This window comes from Myotis brandtii, unplaced genomic scaffold (assembly GCF_000412655.1).
Source record: "Myotis brandtii unplaced genomic scaffold, ASM41265v1 scaffold388, whole genome shotgun sequence".
Classification (NCBI taxonomy): domain Eukaryota; kingdom Metazoa; phylum Chordata; class Mammalia; order Chiroptera; family Vespertilionidae; genus Myotis; species Myotis brandtii.
Genome location: NW_005364882.1, coordinates 2,583,617 through 2,604,473, shown reverse-complemented (window position 1 = coordinate 2,604,473; position 20,857 = coordinate 2,583,617). Strand labels below are relative to the sequence as shown.

The window sequence follows — 20,857 nt, the reverse complement described above, 5'->3', positions numbered from 1 at the left end:
CCCTGCTCTGAGCCTGACCAGGGGCTGCACCTAGGGATTGGGCGTGCCCTCTGCCACCCGGGAGCAGGCCTAAGCCAGCAGGTCGTTATCTCCCGAGGGGTCCCAGACTGCAAGAGGGCACAGGCCAGGCTGAGGGACCCCTCCCTCCCCCCCGAGTGCACAAATTTTTGTGCACCAGGCCTCTAGTTTCAATATAAAGAATGGGCCATGACTACTCAAGAAGGTTCAACACAGTCACACTCTTAAATCTCTGTCTATGCCCTGTGAGTACAACAGCTGCAGTATAGGCTGATATAGGTGTGCTCTTCTGGTGATTCAAATATCAAAAGCAGTATTGCCCTGGGATACCTAAATTTCAGAAATGGAGCACAACTATTGGTAAAGCTAAAAAAAAAAAAGAAGAAAAAAGAAAAAACTCTAAAAAAGTATGACTGTAGTGACTGTAATTTATAGAGTGGTAGTTTGATTCTTGGAAAAATCCAATGTATATTAAGACCACAATAAGAAATATTTAATATGCAGCAATTTACATATGAATTCCAGTTTACATCTAATTCCATTGAATTAGAGTTTAGGCTTAGATAATTTTGATTCACTCTTTCTCTTTTTATTTTATTATTTTTTATATAATATATATGTACATATATATATTTATTGACTTCAGAGAGGAAGAGAGAGAGAGAAACATCAATGAGAGAGAATCATTGATCAGTGGTCTCCTGCATACACCACACTGGGGACCGAGCCTGCAACTCGGGCATGTGACCTCCTGGTTCATAGGTCAATGCTCAACCACTGAGCCACCCAGCGGGATTTGGCTTCTTTTTTAAAACTTCTCTCACTTTTTTTCTCCCCCTACCTCTCTCTCCTCTCTCTTTTTTTAAGGTATGTGCACCTATCTGTTTTTGGGAAACAGGACTTTTTTTTTGTTATTTATTTATTTTATTATGTAGGACTAGCCCGTGTGTTACAGAAAGTCCAGCACACCCTCCCCCTGCAAATCTTGGTAGCATCACCTCAGTCACAGTGGCAACCAGATGGCCCAGACATTTTCCAAATGCATCCTAAACGGTGTTAAAGACTGTTGAGAATCACTGGCTTAGAGGGAAAAAAAGGAAATGAAACAAACCATTATTCACATAATAGGTTATTACTAATTAGAACAGCCAAGAGAGACATTACTAATTACTACCTTTTATTGGAGTGTCAAATGGAACAGCTTATAAGATCCTAAATATTTATATCAAGGTGCAATGAAGGGAATTTTGACTTAAGTGCTTGAACAGTTTGGTAGCCAAAAACTGAGTCAGCTAACGGCAGAAACTACAGTGTCTGATGAATTGTAGCACCCTCTAAAACTTGGAAGACATTTAACTTGCTGGGCTCCTTAGGTGATCCAGTGTTCTGAATTTTATGGTCTCATTTCTAAGTGGATATGGCATTTGTATACATTCAGGTGTTTTAAATTGCATATCACAACAACCCAAGGTTAAGATCAGGAGGAAATCTGATTGAACTGCCCTTCTCCTTCAGCCTCTTCTGTCTTAAGCTCCTTTCCTATGCCAAAACAACCTCTTACTTTAGCAACTTAATTGATAGATACTGGTAACAATTCTTATATATATATGTGAATATATGTGACTTGTATTTTTTTTTTTAGTGAGGTATTGGCCTGTAGCAACATCTAGGTCACTTAAATCCTTGTTTTGAATGGTGCTTGATCAATGTTAGATTTTTAGGTGGTAACCTCTTTTTATAAGTGTAATTTTTATATAATTTAGCACATTGATTAAAGTTAAGTAGTTAATGAGTATTTCAGATGTGATGGAGAAGAGAATTAAAACTATAGAATGCTTCACTTATCTGGGGGAATCAGTACTAGGTATTTGATAATCGTTGCTTATAGTTATCAGAATCTGTAACGTGGTTGGCTTATTTACTTTTTAATTTTTATGATACACGGAGCGGCTCTTTCAATATGGTATGAGATAGCTTCAGGTACAGTTGTAAAAAATACACACACATATGTTGAAATTGTTAATCCTAAATTCTACTGACTTTATGAAAGGCAGATATCTTCAACTGTCTAATTATCTATAGTGATGTGAATGTAATTTTACTAGCCTGATGTGAATTTGAAAAGCTGTTTTGGAAAGTGTTTTACTTCTGAAGATGATCTAGAATACTTTCTTCTCTGTACCGCAGCTCTTTTTCTCTCTCTCTTCTCTAGGCAGAACTACACGTAAATCATTCCAAAACAATTAATGCTGCTTTAGTCACAAATTATTGATTTTCCATTCATAGTGTATGTAGAGTGGCTGCTCTACTTAGATTCTAAAATGAGGCTTTTAATTGTGTTTTCCAGGAAGATATGAATTTAAATGAAGATAAGAAGGCACCATTGCGGGAAAAGGACTTCAGTATCAAAAAAGAAATGGTGATGCAGTACATTAATACTGCTTCGAAGACAGTAAGTAAAACTGTCAAGTGGAAAAATACTGCTGAAACACGTGATAGTATGAAAAACAATGCATTTGTCTAATGAAGTGCGTAAGTTTGTGGGGAACTGGAACCAGAGGGCTTTGAGTGTATAATTAAAGGACAAGAACTACAAGGTTGTTTAATTTAAAAGTAGTTCTCATCTTATAACTTTTAAACTGCTTTTGTATTTCAGCCACTCACATTGCTAAGAAACACTGTGATTAGTTGATTTATTTAGTGTAAGACAACTTTTCTTAATAGTGAATTAATATGTTTATTGACTTTATGTCACTTGTAAATTGAGATAATATTTGTATTATAGAAAAGTGAGACTGATTTTACTCTAACTGCTTAAATCTGGATATATTACAGTGGCTTGGAGGCATATCTTTAATGTGAGTTTTCCTATGGAGAAAGTAATCTTGTAGCAGATTATAAATGTAGACATAGAAAGGAGCATTGAGCATTTACTTGGCTATCAGTTCTAAGGAAAGATGAAATATGTGGGTGGAAGTAATGAGTAAATGTCTAAGAAACCATGACTGGCACACAGAATCAATTACATTTATTTCATGGACCAAAAATTGAGCTTGACCAGTCATATAAAAATTGTAAATAAATAGGTTAGATGAAAAATATAAAATGGAAGCTAATGAAGCAATCAGTAGAAAGACTGTAGGAAATGATTTTGGCTGAAATTAAGATAGAATTGGATTAGGGAGAAATGACATACTGGAGTCTCACTGGATACTTTAACCTAAGGCCAGGTTAAATGAATATGAGTTACTTATACTTTAACTCCATTTATTTGCTAGACCAGTCAGTGACTCTCTGGTATTTTCTTTTTGAAGGAAGACTCAAATGATGTTTAATTTTTAAACGTGTCTCATGTTCTGGCAGGCTGATATTCAGTTGTAGGAATCACTGAGTACTGTGACTTCAGCTCTTTATATAGATGGGCTCTGTACCTGCTATTGTGATATAATATTGTCTTCGTCATTTAATGATACTTGGACATCACACATTAGCATTAGGAGCCAGAGCTCTTATGTTTTAGATCAATTTATTTATTCTCTGTTTCATCTTACTGTACCTCTCTGGTCCTTAATTTCCTCATTCATAAGCTGGTACTAATATCCACATGGTGTGTTGTTAGAATTAAATTGTTTATTCCAAGGTTAAAACAAAACATTTTATTATTATTATTTTTGATCCTCACCGGAGGATATACTTATTTATTTTTCTTTCCTTTTTAAAAAAATTGATTTTAGAGGGAGGAAGGGAGGGAGAGAGAGACATCGATGTCAGAACATTGATGGTTTGCCTTTTGTAAGTGCCCTCACCGGGGATCGAACTCGAAACCTGTTTGTGCCTTGACTGAGAATGGAACCAGCAACCTTTCCATATATGGGACTATGCTCCAACCAACAGACCCACACCGGCCAGGACTTTTTTTAAACCCTCACCTGAGGATTTTTTTTTTATTATTTAATTGATTGAGAGAAAGAGAGATGTGCGAGAGAAACATTGATCCCTTGTCTCCTGCATATGCCCCAACTAGGAATCGAACCTTCTACCTTTTGGCGCATGGGATGATGCTCCAACCATCTGAGCCACCCAGCCAGGCAACATAACGGATTTTATAACCGGTGGCTGCCTCTGTGGTAGCAGTGGTGTTAGTAGCAATTGTTTGTTGTTTTCTTTTTCTTTGTGATTTGTTTATTGTTTGTGCTGTTGAAATTATTATACCATAATTAAAAATGTAAGTAAATGTACATCAGTAAAATACAATTTTACTATTAGTGAGTCTATATTTCTAAGACATTCATTTGTTCATCCATCACCTTTATTAAGTTTCTATATGTCAGACACTATTTTAGGCACTGGAGGTAGAGCACCAAAATAATCTATCATGTATCTTATGGAGCAACATAGGACAACACAGAAAGGCATGAAATAGGTGAAATGTGATGTGGAAGAAAGAGCAAGGGTTGGGGTAGAGACGGTTAAACTGTTTTATATAGAATAATCAGGGAAGAGAACCCTGTTTGGGAATTTTAATCCAACAAGCATGAATTCACTTAATATAATTACAAGAGATACAATATTAGAACTGGTTTAGAAAATCTTGTGTTTTAATTCTTGAATTTCAAGTTATAAACAGACTTTTTAATAGGAGAACAAACCATTTTGAACTTCATTATAGTGGGCCTCTTTCAGTTTGCATTCATTGATGTTAAACTTTAATCCTCTAATCATTTTGGACTAAGGTTGGAACTTATTTACCAGAATTAGTTAATTAGATTATCAGGATTGAAATAGATTAGTTATCTAACGTGTGATTAAAGCTTTGGCTCATTTAATTAGTAAATGAGGATCATGGCTTTTCCTAAGAGGGTTCTCAGTAATTTGGCAGATGTTTAACGCTGTAGAAAGTTCAAGCTGACCAGTCATCTATTTTTGCTCTGGAAGTAGAAACACATTTTATTAACTCTAGGATAAGGACTTTGTCATGCCAGTATATTTAGGTTAATGAGTACTTAAATAGGTTCTCTGAGAAAAACACAATAAAAATTCATCCATAGGTTGTTTTAGAGAAAATGTGGGGAGGTTGTATTAGATATACTTTTGTTTTCACTTTAGCCTTAGAATTTGCTTTGAGATTCTTTTTTGTGGATAAGCATTAATATAATTTATATTGAAATATGTTTTGTTGATTTTAGAAAGAGAGGAAGGGAAAGAGAGAGAGAAATACTAATGTGAGAGAGAATCATTGATTTGTTGCCTCCCAAATGCCCGCTACTGGGGATTGAACCTGCAGCCTGGACATGGGCCCTCACAGGGAATCCAACCTGTGACCTTACAGTGCACAGGATAACACCGAACCAACTGAGCCACATTGGCCAAGTTGCATTAATATAACTTTTTAGAAAATAGTACTAGGACCTAGTTGATGATTTGAAAATGCTTTAGAAATGTTAACTCTTAAAGTAGCACTAACGTAGATAAACTTGGATTTTAGAAGGGTGAAAAAATCAATCAAGTTAAGGTTATTTCAAAGACTTAGTAAGTTTCAGTTTAGATAGCCAAATAGTAAAACTTTCTTCAATTAGGAAAGATTAATAAAATTTTACTAAGCAAATATCATGTGTAGAGGCTGTAAATGCCAGATTAGCATTTTCCTAACTTCCTAGGGCATGCATATATGGCCCAGATTTGGCCAGTACAACCTGATGGCCAGGGAAAGTCAGGGCTTCTCAGAAAGGTTTCCCTCCCTCATGAAAGGATCCAGAGCAGGAAAGCCACCTTTTCTGCCATTGAACATGTTTATGGGGGTATAGTTTGCTTGGGATGAGACGTCTTGGAGCTGCTGCTCTGGTCTGATGCAGTCCTGTCTCCAGACGCTTCCATTACGTGCGTGAGGTGATGCGTGCTCTCCTTTAAGCTGCTGTAAATTGGATTTTTGCTTTGCTGCTGTAAGCATCCTGATATACCATCCAGATACACTTTTGCCTATGCAGGATCTCTCTTTATCCTTATTTCATTCTGGAAATTACTCTTTCCATCCAGAGGAGCATCTTAGAAGACCCTCCCCTCACCCATTATACTCAGCATAGATGAGAGAGGTACTACATGGTCTACGGGCCATTTCCTGGTAAATGAATTGCCTCAGCTGTTTCACAGCAAGTTTATTGGAGAACACTTCTTCCAAAAGGAATGATACAGATTTTACTTTTGTTTGATTACTAGCTAGAGGGTCAGACTATTCTGTAATTAGTGGCACAGACCTTGAAAGTAGGATGTGACATGATAGTCCAAATCAGTGGTTCTCAACCTTCCTAATGCCGCGACCCTTTAATACAGTTCCTCATGTTGTGGTGACCCCCAACCATAAAATTATTTTCGTTGCTACTTCATAACTGTAATGTTGCTACTGTTATGAATCGTAATGTAAATATCTGATATGCTATTTGTGTTTTCCGATGGTCGCGACTCACAGGTTGAGAACCGCTGGTCCAAATGGAAGTGAATTCACAGTTCCCAAACAGTGTAAGAAAATTCTGGAACAGAGAAGAGGATCTCTTAAGCCACACTTGCCTACATATTTTCCCCATTTTCTAAGTGTAAGGGAACTAGCATTTAATATATGGAGCTATTACATATCTGTATCTAATTATGCTTAATCTAACTGAGAATAGTTCTCATCCTTCATTGTGGTTTAATATTCTTAATCCTTTTCTTCCTTTAAAATTCTTAAAGCATTGTTTGTAGATATCACTGGTGATTTTTGCAGACAAGATTCTTGTGCTATGAGTAGACAAACCAGGCTTAGGAATCACTATAATAATAAAAGCGTAATATGCTAATTAGACTGGACAGACAAATGACCTTCTGGATGTCCTTCCGGATATCCTTCTGGACGAAGCTGCCACAGTGGAGGTAGCCGCCCAGGCAGGCAGGGGCTGAGGCAGAGGCGTTAGGGGCAATCAGGCAGGCAGGCAGAGATGGTTAGGGGCGATGAGGCAGGCAGGCGAGTGGTTAGGGGTGATAAGGCAGGCAGGCAGAGTGGTTAGGGGCAATGATGCAGACAGGCAGGCAAATGGTTAGGAGCCAGCAGTCCCAGATTGCGAGAGGGATGTCCGACTGCCAGTTTAGGCCCGATCCGACAGGGATCCCTGCGGGATCGGGCCTAAACCGGCAGTCATACATCCCCCAAGGGGTCCCGGATTGCAAGAGGGTACAGGCTGGGCTGAGGGACTGCCCCCCCCCCCCCCCCCGCCACCATGTACGAATTTGGTGCACCGGGCCTCTAGTATGCAAATAGATTTGCTGCCTTCATGCTAACACCTTCAAGGAAAAGAAAGTTTTTCTTTTTTAAAAAAAATATATTTTATTGATTTTTTACAGAGAGGGAGGGAGAGGGACAGAGAGACAGAAACATCGGTGAGAGAGAAACATCGATCAGCTGCCTCCTGCACACCCCCCACTGGGGATGTGCCCACAACCAAGGTACATGCCCTTGACCGCAATCAAACCCGGAACCCTTCAGTCCCCAGGCCGACGCTCTATCCACTGAGCCAAACCGATCAGGTGAAATTTTTTCTTTTCTTCTTGATTTTGGTTGATCAAACCTAATGTTTGTGATACCAGTGTTTATACTGGTGCATATTTTCTTATGTGTGCTTGAGTTGTACTTAGGATGAGCTGGCTCTGGCTACATTATGTCTGGGTAATGTGAGTCTCCCAGATCAGGTTGACAGAAAGCCGTGAACTAGTTTATACAAAACTAGTTTATACACAGTTAATGAATGTGTTAAAAAGGACACCTGAGAGTAGGATTTAGATCAGTGCAATATTCATCCCCCACCACTATTTTAAAGTGAATAAAACATTCACTTACTTTTCCCTTTTCTTTCTGTCAAGGAGACTCTTCTATTTGTTTTTCCACTTTTAGGCTTTTTCAGAGTAATCTGTGTCAGTACAAACTGAAGTCCTGAGAAGCCAAAACTTATATCCCAGAGAGTAGAAGGAGGCAGAGGGTCAAAGTGGATGAGAGCGAGTGAAGAGGGCCATCAGGGAGGCCAAGTGTGAGAGAGAAGACAGGAGAACCTGAGAGATGTCTGGTCCTTTGTGGGGAGGTGGAGTTTTAGGGAGAGAGAAACTTAAGATTTTTAGGGAAATTTTGTTTGTGCTACATACACAGTGTTCAAGCCTTTATTATGTCTCCAAGAACCATTCAGTGGAGATAAGCATTTGCTCATCAGTGCTTCTGGAGTTGTCTTTTTCTTTTTTCCAATTAATTTTTATATGCAAGATGAGGACCAGCTGAACCTGTTGATTTCTGTACAGATTACAACTGGACTGCTACCTGTCAGTGCATACATAGTCTTTTTTATTTTTGGTTGTTCCACTAGAGGTGGATAAAATGCTTTAGAAATTTCTCTTTGAAATTTATACTTCTATTTCCTCTGTCCTAACTTGGAATTAAAAGCCCTTATAAACTTCATTTCCCTCCTCCCACTCCCAATATGCCATCAGAGTCTGTATCACATCTGCACATCAATGATCATTTTACGTGGGCTGATATCTAATAAGAATGGCCTAATTTCACATTTCTAAGCTTCTTAATTAGAACATCCTTTAGTTCCTATTTGTGTTTAGTGTTTTTTACTTTTTGATGTATTTTTTCAGGGAAAGAAGCAGAATTTCTGTCTTGTAAGTATGCCTGGAAATTTGCTAGCTTCCTTTGACTTTGTTTTCAACTTTATTTCCCGATCTGTGTGGTCTGCAGTCAGGTGACTGCAAAGGCTCCTTCCAGGAATGGATTGGAAAAGTGTAGATAGTGTTTCACTTTACTCCTTGAATCCTTACCTATTTCTATAGTTCTTGCTTAGACTTCTTTAATAAGAAATACAATTAAATATCAAATATTGTAGAACATTACTTTAAAAGTCATACAGAAAAACTATAACAATTTTTTTTAAGCAGTATGGTAAAATGAGTCTAAATTGAGTAAATCTGGAGGGCGAGAGATACCAAAGAGAAACCAGAGGGTACAGAGTCTGGATTATGCAGAAAGTTTCTCTTTCTGGATCAGCTGTGAGTCATTTAAGGACCACAGCATGGATGTATTTGATGGTTGCCCAGCATGCAGCACCCTCAGGTGCGATCCCTGGCCCATACCCTTCTCAGGTGTGCAGCGTGTGCCCTGCCTATCCACAGACCGGAACTTTTTGTTTATGTCCAAACGGCAGCATCAATTTTCTCTCACAGTACAAGATGGGTTTTTTAGATCGAGGAGCATGTGTTAGTAGGGCCTCAACAGTTTTTCTTGAGAGTGGCTTTTCACATGGGCTCCCTGTGCTGGCTTAGAAGATGACCAGCCGAACCTACACAGGTGGGTGTACATCTAGTGGGCCCTCCCCTGCTGTGTCCAACAGTGGGAGAAACAGAAAGGTCAGCACCCCTGAATCAAGCTACTGGACCATCACCCCCTACGCCCTCCTGCAGCCGCAGTCTGGAAGGAAGGGGGCGTTTGTGTGGTCCCCCTGCTCCTGGTGGTGCCCCCTGCTCCTAGTGGTTGCCCAGGCAAGCCTCCTGTTGGGGAGCCAGTGCACATGGTTGTCCTGCCAGCACCTGGCCACTGACCGACTGACTGAAAATCCTTCCACCTTTATGTGTGGCTTGTTGAGAATCACCATGACCTGAAGATGTTTCTTTGAGATTAGTTCTTCTAGGGAAAGAACATATAGTTCAATTTAAATTCTCACCAAATTTCTCATTGCCTTGTAGAAATTACCCAGTTATTTATCTTTTTGGCTCCAATAAGGTTTTTGGGATAGAAAATAAATCACGTTTATTCAATTGGTTTTGAGGTGTAGTTCCCTTACAGTGAGGAGCATAGTCCAGTTTGACCAGTTTTAACAAATGTGTCCAGCTATGTAACCTGCCCATCATGATAGAAAACATTCCTGTGGTCCCTGAGGTCCCCTTTTATTGTGGGCTGAATGTTTGTGTTCCACAGTTCATAAGTCAAAGCCCTGATCCTGTGTGAGGGTGGAGGTGGGCTTTTGGGGAAGTGCTTAGGATGACTTGAGGTGAGGAGGGTGGGCCATGGTAGGATTAGTGCCCTAATTGGAGGGCAGAGACCCCGACCTGGCTCACACACCTAGGAGAGGCCATGTGAACACTTATCTGTGGGTCAGGAAGGGGCCCCACTGACCCCACATTTCTAGTCTTGGAAACCACTCCCTCCTCCCAAATCTTGAGAAACCACTGTGGCCTCTGCTGACTTGTCATGGCCACTAGAGTTGGACTAGAGCTGCCGGGAACCCTTTAAGCCTTTCCAGACACAATCCCCGGTGGCGAGTGCTCCTGTTTCTGCCACCACTCCTTACATTTACCTCTGTGAACCTTTTAACGGAGACGAACTGCGGCCTCCCTTTGTGTCTGGGTGTCTGCCTGGGGCTCCTGCTTCACCACTCACTCCTCCTGGGGACGTGATGTGCCACAGGTGCTGGCCTGGCCTCTGGTGGAACTGGGAGTTTCTCTGGTTTGGCTTCTGTGACTAAGGTTGTGCATATTCTTGTACCTGTTTTTTGTGACATGTCTCATTTCTCTTGGGCAGATACCTAGGAGTGGAGCTGCCCTATGGGTGCTTCATGGGCTGAGCAGCAACTTTAGTTTGCATCTCCTTAAGCTCACTGAAGCACACTTCCATCTGCTGCTTTTTTGTACCTCTGCTCTGAAGTGTCTGATCAAGCCTTTGCCCTTCATATACAGTAGACCCTTGGGTTATGTTGGAGATCTGTTCCTATGGCACAATGTAACGCGATTTTTGCAGTAAGTCGGAACCCATCTATATAAGCACCCACGTCACTCACATGGAGCACATACACAGCAGTAATGAAGTCAAACAGTAAAAAAAATTTAAAAGAAAGATAACAATTCCTGACCTTTACTTGTGGTAAATAAATAATAAAAAAACATAAAGCACATATGTACATATGTCAAAATGACGGAACTTATTTTTTTTTTTATAAATAAATGAGAGATGGTGACGTAACCACGAAATGACGTATGTTGAGTCCAATGTAACCTGAGGACTGTCTGTATGTATGTATGTATGTGTGTGTATATATATATACACACACATACATACATATACTAGAGGCCTGATGCACGAAATTTGTGCAAGAGTTGGCCTTCCTTCCTCTGGCTGCCAGCACCGGCTTCCCTCTGGCACCCGGGACTGGGGCTTCCCTCTGACCACCGGCAGGCATCTGGAACCTGGGCTTCCCTCGCAGCCCTGGCTTTGTCTGGAAGGACGTCTGGTCTAATTAGCATATTATACTTTTATTATTATAGATTAGGTAAAATAATTTCTACAAGGCAATGAGAAATTTGGTGAGAATTTAAATTGAACTATATGTTCTTTTCCTTAGAAGAACTGGTTTCAAAGAGAAGTCTTCAGGTCATGGTGATTCTCAACAAGCCACACATGAAAGTGGAAGGATTTATATATATGTATATATATAAAATATATTGTTATTGATTTTAGAGAGGGAGAGGGAGAGAGATAGAAACATCAGTAAGAGAGGAACATTGATTGGCTGCCTTCCGCACACCTCCCACTGGGGCTCTAGCCTTCAATGTAGGCATGTATCCTGACTAGGAATGGAACCAATGACCTCTTAGTGCATGGGATGACGCTCAATCCACTGAGCCACACTGACCAGGCTGCCTTTTTTTAAGTTGAGTTGTAAAAGTCCTTTATGTCTTGTGGATACAAGGCTTGTCAGATGCATATATTGCAAATATTACCTCCCATTCTTTGACTTACCTATTCATTTTATTAATGGTCTACAGTATTTTTAAAATTAACTTAAAAATGAATTGAGTTCATATGTGTAGGATTATAGATTCTTATGTGTGTGTGTATACATAGTGTTTAAAAGCATCTTGCAGGGTGTTACCCTGGTACCAGTTCTGGCTCAGTAGGGTATGAGGTTCTCAAGTATAGAGGCCCAGTTTTCTGTAGTATTGTCCTTCTAGGCATATACTGATCAGAAAAGAATTGTGTTTTGAGGAAATATTAGTCATATGTTTGGGTTTGTGTATATTTTATCTAGATAGAAAATCTAGTGTTCATTTGTTTTAGTATCAATTTGCTAATATTGTTATAACAGTGGGGGCATGTTTATACCTTTCAGTGTCTATTTTTTTTTAGAGTTCAGTTTTATATGTTAATTTGGAAAGCATTGTCAGAGACAGGTAAATCAAGCTGTTCTTTTGTTTTATTTTCTTTCACTTTTCATCACTGTTTCTCTTTAAAAGGTTTGTATTTTAATCATTGGAAACGTAGAAGAACCAGACAGTTTTACACATTCTTGCTAATTAAAGTTAATGTGGATTATTTTTTGCCTTCCATTTCAGGTCAGGGATTTGATCAAAGCACTGTTCTAACATAAAAGCATAGTAAAAATTTGTGGCTGGTACTTGGCATAAGACATATTAATGAACAATGCCCTTGCTTGAGGTACTTTGCCTGTTTATCTCCAGGTCTTGCTTGCTGACGAGGAGAAAATTTCAGAGCCTCAGGGCAATGAACCAATTTCTTGTTAAGAGTATTCCCTAATAATCTACCTGGCACTTTAATTTCCATCTGTGCCTATATAGGACAGGCTTTATTTATGTACAATTAAAATGATCTTCCAGCAGCTCAAATTCATCCAGCTTCCTTATGAGTCATTTCGGGGCAGCACCAATGGCGTTTATTGCTCTCTGCTATTACTGTGGTGTGTTTTGTTTAGGTAGGAGGTGGTAATGAAGAAAACGGTCATCTCTTCTTTTTTTATAGAAAAATTTATATTAGGTTCAAATTAAAATTGTGTATTTTTGGTCTTCTAAACATATTTTAGTTATTTAAGAAAACTTTTTTTTTATTTATTTAGTACTTTAAAAAAAGACTTGCCTGATATAAAAATATTGTTATTATTAGTAAAATTTACTAAAATTTTAGAGCTTGACATGGTCAGTGATGCTTACATTGACTGTGACAGTAGAGGTTATCTGAGAGTGTCTTCATCTTGATCATTTGAGTTATTTCTTGGCCTAGGATATTTTGCTATCCCATGCTTTTTAGATTTTTATGAATGTAATTAAACTTGTCATGTCTGATAACTGCAAAAAGTGAAAACTTTGAAAGTGCTAGAAGTAAGAGGCATGTGGTTATGATGGAGATGAAAATGATGAGAAACTACCCATATGGAATGAACTTTTTGAAAGAAGGAACAGTTCTGAATAAGTGAAAAATTGAGAAAAGTGCTATATATTGCCTTTCAGTGAACATAGGGGGAATGTAATTGATGAAATGAGGGGAAAAATAATCAGAAACAGTGGCTGTCAACCTGGATATCCATTAGAATCATCTAAGGAACTTTAAAAATCACAGTGACTGCCCTAGCTGTTTTGGCTTAGTGGATAGAGCATCAGCCTGTGCACTGAAGGGTTCCAGGTTCGATTCTGGTCAAGGGCACATGCCAGGGTTGTGGGCTCTGTCCCCAGTGTGGGGCATGCAGGAGGCAGCCAATCAATGATTCTCTCTCATCATTGATGCTTCTATCTCTCTCTCTCCCCTCTCCCTTTCTCTCTGAAATCAATAAAAATATATTTAAAAAAAATGTCTGGGCCCTACCATTTAACAAGTAAGCCAGAATTCCTGTAGATGGGGCCCAGGTATCAGTATTTAGTAAAGCTATAGCTCTCTTGGTGATGCCAGTGTATAGTCAAGGATGAGAACTGTTGGGCTGTATATGTCATCACTAGATGTCCTTTATTGTTCTGTTCATTAAACAAAAGATTAGAAGTTGGTAGAATTTAAAGGCTAAACCTGGTGTACTTTAACTAATAAAATCTATTAAGTCACTGTGGATTCAAGGCTAGTTTGCATATGCATAATATCAAAATGAGTGTTCAAATGGCATGCTATAGGTACTAAGAAATTCTATATGACACTTGGTCACTTGTAGAAATATATATCCTATATAATAAAAGGGTAATATGCAAATTGACCCTAATGGGGGAACGACCTGTCGCTATGACATGCACTGACCACTCGGGGGGCAGACACTCAATACAGGAACTGTCCCCCGGGTGGTCAGTGCGCTCCCACAGGGGGAGCTCTGCTCAGCCACAATCTGGGCTGATGGCTGCGAGCACAGCAGTGGTGGTGGGAGCCTCTCCTGCCTCAGCAGCGCTAAGGATGTCCAACTGCAGCTTAGGCCCCCCCCCGCCAGGGAGCGGGCCTAAACTATCAGTTGGACATCCCCCGAGGGCTCACGTGCTGCCAGAGGGATGTCTGACTGCCAGCTTAGGCCCAATCCCCCGGGGAGTGGGCATAAGCCAGCAGGTGGACATCCCCTGAGGGGTCCTGGACTGTGAGAGGGCGCAGGCTGGGCTGAGGGACCCCCCCCTGCCCTCCGCCCCCGAGTGCATGAATTTTCATGCACTGAGCCTCTAGTATATATTATAACAAATAGAAGAACCTGATCTGTTTTGGAAAAAGGTGCCCAAAAGAACAGGCACTGTAGCAAGGAGAAGAACAGCGAGTATGCCTAGTTTTAAAGATTCAATGCACGATTCATCTTCTTAGTTGGTGGTAATAAATCTAAATCTCTCTTAATTCAGTTTGGACTTAATAGACATCCTTTCAGTGTTTACTTATTCCTAAATAGAATAAAATCTATACAAACTTAGAAAACCCTTTATGGATTAATCATCTTGATGTGCAAAAGGCATTCATTCCTAATTTCATGCTGCCCTGATTTATTGCCATTTATTAACTGTGCTAAATAATGGTTTCCCCCAACCCATAAGAGTTGGTATAGATTCTTATCCTTATTGTAATACAAAGTTATTTTAAATTCTTACACTATCAGAAAGCCTTCCAATGTAGATTAAGTAAACGGGAGCTCTGCCCTTGGTATTTATTTAGGTGGGAAAGCAAAATAGCCCAATAGTAAATTTAGGCCATCTTATGTTTTGACTACTTCTTGCATATTATTACTGTTTCACTTGATTTTTTTTGCTTATATTTTAAAATTTTGAATATCTTTAAAGGTTTTTAAATCTTTAGGTTCCCCATCCTTCCCTGATTTTATCCAGGACAGTCTGAATTTTGCTGATTGCATACTCATGGTGAAGTTGACATGTTTCTCTTTGTATTTCCTACAAAGTGGCAGCTAGATCCAGGCTTGATCTCTTTGGCAAGACCATAGGAAGTATTATGATCTGTTATTAGGAGGTACTTTATGTTTGCCTTATAATTAAAATTCTGTAACCTCATTTTCACTTATTACTCGGAATACATTTCTAAAGAGACAGTTCCTCAAATACTGGTTATCCCATGATGTAGAATGCTTAGGGTAAATAGTTGATTTATTTATGTTTATCTGCCAATTTTCAAGATACCGAGTTCTTTATTCTCTGAAGGTGATCAATTATTTTCAATGACAGTTATTCTTAGTAAAGTTTAAATTATCCAATATCTGACTAGTGGGACCTTGCCTAGTTGGCTCCTGGTCATTTGGGTATGACCCTGTAGTTTTGGATTGTTTCATTCCCATCTGGTGAGATAAGATGATCCACGTTCTTCCCTTTTCTCACACTAGACCTGGACTCAGTCATTTCCTTTAGTGGTAAATGATATTTCAAGATCAATCTGGGGATCGAGGATGCTTATTGCTAGTGGGTTAATGAATCACTGTTTGTAGGCCTCTTTGGTGGAGAGAGAGAGAAAAGTGTATGTATGTGTATTAAATTTTTTTTTGTAGTGCTGTCCATGTCACCAACTCTTGTTGTTGTATTATATCTAATTTGTGCATATAGTCATCACATTTTATATATTTTCTTCTTTCTAGTCCTTATTTGCCTTTACTTCTGTGAATAACTGTATTAACCCACTTTAAATCTTTACTTCTGAGTAACTGTATTTTAATGCTCATCACCAGTCCTTAATGTTTCTCTAGCCATTTGTTTGTCTGAAGTTTGGTCTTTAGTAGATTTCTTTGAAGGGTTCTAATTGCTGAATTTTTTTATTTAGATAATAGTAAGTTTCCTTTATTGTTTAGTCATTTTCACTATATACTAGTATATTTGGCTCACATGTTTTTTTCCCTTAGGATCTTACATATACTATACCATTTTCTTTTAGCATGAAGCACATCAACATTTCTGTCAAAAGAACTGCTGATAAATAACTTTTATTCTTTATAAGTTGTTGGCTCCTCTTATTTAGAAGTCTGAGTTGGGATTATAAAATAAGCAGTATGTTCTTTCATTATGTACTTGCTTTAGTTTTCTTCTTCAGGTATCCTATTTTCTGTATGTTGGGTTTCTGTTTATCTTCAATATTTATCTTACTCTTCCTTTCTTTTTAACTGGAAAAAATAGTTCATTTATAAGTCTCTTATAACATGATTTATTATGTTTTTTGTTCTTATATTCTAGTTTAGTTTTTTTCTGAGATTATTTTTTATCTCATATCCATTTTTTCTTGAGTTTTCTTGCCTCATTTTTGAGTTTTTCTAATTCTGCTTTAAGTATATTTTTTTCATGTCTTGTATATTCTCTTAAGGTCTCAGCTGACTTTGAAATTGGAAGTTATAGTTTGCCATGTCTTATGGGTTTGTTTTTGTGGTGATCTTTCCTCTTCTGTAGGAATGTTCTGCTTCATTTAGATTTCACTCTCAGCACTTTCTCTGCAGTGTGTGGGGTCCTGTCCTGGAAAGAAGCCCTGGCAGCTCAGTGTTAGGAGTTCTTAGGACATAGATTGCTCCAGTCTCCTTAGATATTTTCTGCCTTTTGTGTGCTCTCACAATTGGGATAGGCCAAACTCCAGCCAATTTCAGCTGCTCTTCTCAAACTGGTCTGTGATTTCTAATGAATATCTCTGGGTTATTTTGGAGTTCTCCTGTTTTTATATTCATCAGACATTTGATTGCTTTGTCTGCTTCTTCCCACACAGATGTTGATACTGTGCAGATCTAGTTGCTATTGGTGGTTTTTCTCCAGCTGTTTGTATTTTGAGGATCATGGAGATATGGGCATACCTCACAGATATTGTGGTCCAGTTCCAGACCACCTCAGTAAAGCGAATATTGCAGTAAAGCGAGTCATGTGAATTGTTTGGTTTCCCAGTGCATATAAAAGTTATGTTTATGTTATACTGTAGTCTATTAAGTGTGCAATAGCATTATGTCTAAAAAAACAATGTACATACCTTAGTTAAAATATAATTTATTGCTGAAAATGCTATAATCTATGCCTATTGGAAAAATGGTGCAGATAGAGCTGCTTAAGGCAGGGTTGCCACAAATCTTTAATTTGTTAAAAAAGTGTGAAGCACAATAAAACGAGGGTATGCCTGGACCTTGTCTCTTAGTATTGTTGGGATTTTGATTTTGTTATTTGCTTTTTAGTTGGTTTGTTTCTTTTTCTGTGGGGATCTAGAGAGTTTCAAAAACTAGACTGCTGCTGCCATCTGCCCAGATTCTCTAGTCTTCTGATTTTGAATCTCATATTCTTCTCTTTTTTTTCTATGCCTATTTATGTCTTTGGTTAAAATACAATTATGGATTACTAGCATTTGTCCTCTCGCTTGCCCCCACAACCCATTGATTTTAGGGGAGAAATTATGATATATTAAGAATTTGTTCTATAACTTTAACTGATAGCTCAAGGTTTTAACCCTTAAACTTTCATCAAACCTCTTAATGTTCCATGACCAGAAAATACATTTAAATAAAGCACTAGTTTTAGTCTTAATTTCTATGTTATGTTTGTGCAGTGCTATTATCTTTTCATATAATTTCAATAAGTTATGCAGAATGCATCCTTTTTTATATCCCAGTGATAGGGAGAAAATTCAGACTGCCCTTCAGTACTTTACCCCACCCCTGGAAAAATAGGTCTCAGCTGCTTGTGTGTGTCTATAAATTAGTGAGTGTGTTAAATCTATCACAGCATGAAATCACTTCAAACGCTGTGAAAGACTATCTTAAAGAATTTAAATTGATTGCAGATGTTGGTGCAATTAAGCAGGCCTGATGAGCTCAGAATCCTGTTTCTCAGTTTTGAATATCAATGCATTTAAAAAAATCATAGTGATGTACTCCATATAAACGGAGTTCATAGGAATCTGAGCGTTTCTGTCACCTTGTTTATAAAAATAGTTCAGCAGTGTGAAAAGTGAATTGTGACCCTTTGTGCAGGTATTTGTATTACTTAGAATGAAGATGTAATTATTATTCATCTTATGTAGTTCTGAGCCATCCTTAACCGATTAGAATTGACTTTGAATGATTATTTACTTCTTTATTTCATTTGTTAGCAATTAGTTTGTCTACCTTTTGTGCCTATATTTCATTTAAAAATTATTCTATATACAGGGAGTTATTTCATTCCTATTTTTAAGAAGAAAAAAATGAGTATAGCAAGACAGTTAATTGGCTTAGGTAATAACAATATAGAACTTTTTTTCCCCCTTGAGGTTAGACCTTTTGCCTAGTTGAACTCTGCCTACTTTTAGTTGCTTTGACTTTAAACTGCTAAAATGTAGAAGGAAGTTTTCTAATTATTAAAAAATAACCTATTGGGTTGCAAATTAAAAAATGAAATCTGAAACAAGACTGAAACAAGATTAAGTACAGTGTACAGTGTGTTCATTTTCAATTTATTTCAAATTGATCCATGCACATTAAGTAATTAAACGCATCAATTTCTGCTTCACATTGTAAAGTGTTATGGACATTAGGACTTTAATATATACATACACACACACACACACACACACACACACACACACACACATACACAGTAGAGAAATGAATTAAAAAAATGGTGAGTAATTTTATTTAGGTAATTTTTAAATACTAAGAAAATTATTGAAATATTATTTGAAGTATTATAACATTGAAGATTTGAAATAGGAACAAAGAGTACATTAAATTCTTCTAGAGGGTTTGATTAAAGCTATGTTCGACAGTATTTTTATTTCACTCATCATGGCAGATTATAATTTATTTTTAGTAGCTTAGAAATCAGCTTTGTTACTTTTAGTCTTGTTATTTCAGAAAATTCAATTCTCTTTCTCAGACTTAGTTTGCTGAATAATACAATTTAGGAGTGTTTATGTGGGAACCTATGCAATGGGAAGTAGGGCAATCTATATATATAGAAGCCTAAGTGACTGAACAACCGAATGACCGGTTGCTATGACATGTACTGACCACCAGGGGGCAGAGGCTCAACACAGGAGCTGCCCCCTGGTGGTCAGTGCACTCCCACAGCCAACCTCCCGCGGCCAGCCAACCTCCCTTGGTCCTTCTTCCCGGCTGGCTGGCCAACCTCCCATGATCCCTCCCCCTGGCCAGCCAGCCCCGATCTGAGCAAGAAGGCCCCAATGGCTCTGATCGACAGCCAGGACGAGGAACCCCACCCATGCATGAATTTGTGCACTGGGCCTCTAGTGATTAAATAAAGTCTCCTAAGTTATCTTGGTATATTAAGTTGAAGTTGTATTACAGTTTAAAGTAAAGTGTGAAATGGGACTGGGTGACGAATGCTATAGCAGAAGCATTCTTAATTCTGATTCATACTGGAATAAAAAGTTGAATAAAATTATTAAAATTGGGCATTATAAAAAATAATACACATAGTATTTTTTCCTGCTTAAAATATTTATTACATGCCTCTCTTGGATATAGAGCAAAGTTTTTTTCTTTGAGTGGCTCCTACTTTGGTCTTTCCTACATTAGGCATACCCATGAAGCAGCATATGTGGTAACCATTTGTGTGTTTTCATTCAACTAACAATGTATATTTGTAGAAGAGTCTACCTTCAGACTTGTAAGAGATTGGTATGATTTTCATAGTGTGATGTTTTCAATTATCTTACACATACCTAATTTCGAAACAAGTTTTATGAAGCAACTCACTTTAATTTTGTCTTTTCTAAGCATTAAAGTCATTTATCACAGAAACAAGTCTTTTCTTTCTCATATGATTACTTTAATGAGAACAGCTATTATCACATTTCATAAACAGTTTGGGGTACAAAACTGTCAACTCTTGGTATTCATAAAAATCAGTTCATAGGTGTAATTGTCCAGCATACTTGGGCATCTATCACTGTATGTTATGAAATAATGGAAAGACGATGTCTATCGCTTAGTACCTTATAGAAGTCACACTTTGGTGAACTTTATCTTTTTTTCTTCCCTTTTTTTCTGCAATGGGGTCATTAGAAATACAATTTTCTGTAACTTTAAAATTTTTTCCCCCTACTTGATTGTTCTATCAGTCAATCAGTTAGACATGATTGACTCATCTCAGATTGACTCCAAGAAAAATAGGAGCATATTGGTTCATGCATCTGAGTTGCCCTGGGGTGTACGGGCTTTAGACAGGCCTAGACCTAAGTTCTCAATGACATAAGGACTCATTCTTTCTGTATCTCTCAGCACTGTTTTACTGTCTTGCCTTAATTTATGAAGGCTTTTTCCATTGTAAATTTAGATGGATAGCAGAAGTTCCTAACTTATCTCCTATATTTCACATCACTAATATTCAAAATTTTAGATCACTTACCCTATCAATTTAAAAAAGTTGACCATATATGCCACTAAGCCAGTAAATGTTTATCATAAGCATGCTTATTGTATTAATTCCTCACATTTGTTACTCATTTTATATATAAACTAGAGGCCCGGTGCACAAAAATTTGTGCACTTGGGGGGTGGCCCTCAGCCCGGCCTATGCCCTCTTCCAGTCTGGGACCCCTTGGAGGATGTCCACCTGCTGGCTTAGGCCCGCT

General features: G+C 38.2%; 1 protein-coding gene across 1 annotated transcript in view; it reads left to right on the top strand.

Moving 5' to 3' along the window:
• The window catches only part of DIAPH3 (diaphanous-related formin 3), a 505,494-nt gene that overhangs the window by 43,400 nt on the left and 441,237 nt on the right, over positions 1–20,857 (top strand). Inside the window, exon 3 of the mRNA XM_005872674.2 lies at positions 2,366–2,470. Coding sequence (XP_005872736.1) covers positions 2,366–2,470 — 105 coding nt within the window. The remainder of the gene's footprint in view (positions 1–2,365; positions 2,471–20,857) is intronic.